The following is a 1012-nucleotide window of genomic DNA, read 5'->3' on the forward strand; positions in this document are numbered from 1 at the left end:
TGCCCCTTGCACCCCGCCTCACCAAACACCCAGACGGAATCTCCCATCTTCGTCGCATTGGCATCGGCCTCACAATCTCCGTCCTCTCCAACGTAGCCTCCGCGCTCGTCGAGCACCGCCGCCGCACCGCCGCCTACAAGATCAGTGTTTTCTGGCTGGTGCCGCAGTACGCCGTTCATGGTGTGGCGGAGGGGTTAGCGTCGGTGGGGCTGATGGAGTTCCTGTACGACCAGTCGCCGGAGAGTATGAGGAGCATATCAGCGGCGTTGTACTGGCTGTCGATATCTTTGGGGCACTATGGCAGCACGGTGCTGGTGACGATAGTGAACGATTTCACTAAGAATTCGAAACATGGGGGTTGGTTGAAGAACAATATTGATAAGGGGAAGCTTGATTACTTCTACTGGTTGGTGGCCGGGCTTCAAGTTCTGAACTTTGGATACTATGTTGTTTGTGCCAGGTTCTATGTGTTTAAGAGGTTGGAGAACGCCGGAGATCAGAATCCGGCGGATGATGTGGAGGAGAAGGGTGATGGTGAAGCTGAGCTGGCAGCTGGGGTTCAGGTTCCGCGGTGATGAGGCTTGTTTTTAAACAGGTGGAAATTTGAGGACTCATGTATTTGAGTAATCATAAACAAAAAACAGTGTTCTGTACTTATTATTATTATTTTTTCTTAAATCTGTATTGAACTTATTAAAAATTATTGGCGGTTTATTGGAAGATGCAGAGCAATTTAAAACGGAGAATTTTTTAATTTACAGGTAATGGGAGAGAAAAAAATAATTATTTTAATGAAGACGCTGATTACAATTTAATAAATTCTTAAGTTTTTTTAGGATGAAGTTAATTGTAATCACACGCATAACACATGTAAGGCCTTAAATCTAGGATCTCTTGGTTGAAAGATTAAACTCTCAAGTGAATTTAAGTCTTGAGGCAATCACATTTGAGCTGTCTTTGGGTTTAAGACACATGTAAAGGCATTAATGTTGAATTTTGATTTGTTTGCCGA

The 1012-nt window shown here is 44.1% G+C and overlaps 1 protein-coding gene across 1 annotated transcript in view; it reads left to right on the forward strand.

Annotated features, from left to right (window-relative positions):
- The window catches only part of LOC110028392 (protein NRT1/ PTR FAMILY 3.1-like), a 2215-nt gene extending 1640 nt beyond the window's left edge, over positions 1–575 (forward strand). The window contains 1 exon segment of the mRNA XM_020730224.1: positions 1–575. This exon segment is cut by the window's left edge and continues 28 nt beyond it. Coding sequence (XP_020585883.1) covers positions 1–575 — 575 coding nt within the window.
- The last annotated feature ends 437 nt before the right edge of the window (positions 576–1012 follow it).

The sequence above is a fragment of the Phalaenopsis equestris genome, unplaced genomic scaffold (genome assembly GCF_001263595.1).
Source record: "Phalaenopsis equestris unplaced genomic scaffold, ASM126359v1 Scaffold000511, whole genome shotgun sequence".
Classification (NCBI taxonomy): Eukaryota; Viridiplantae; Streptophyta; class Magnoliopsida; order Asparagales; family Orchidaceae; genus Phalaenopsis; species Phalaenopsis equestris.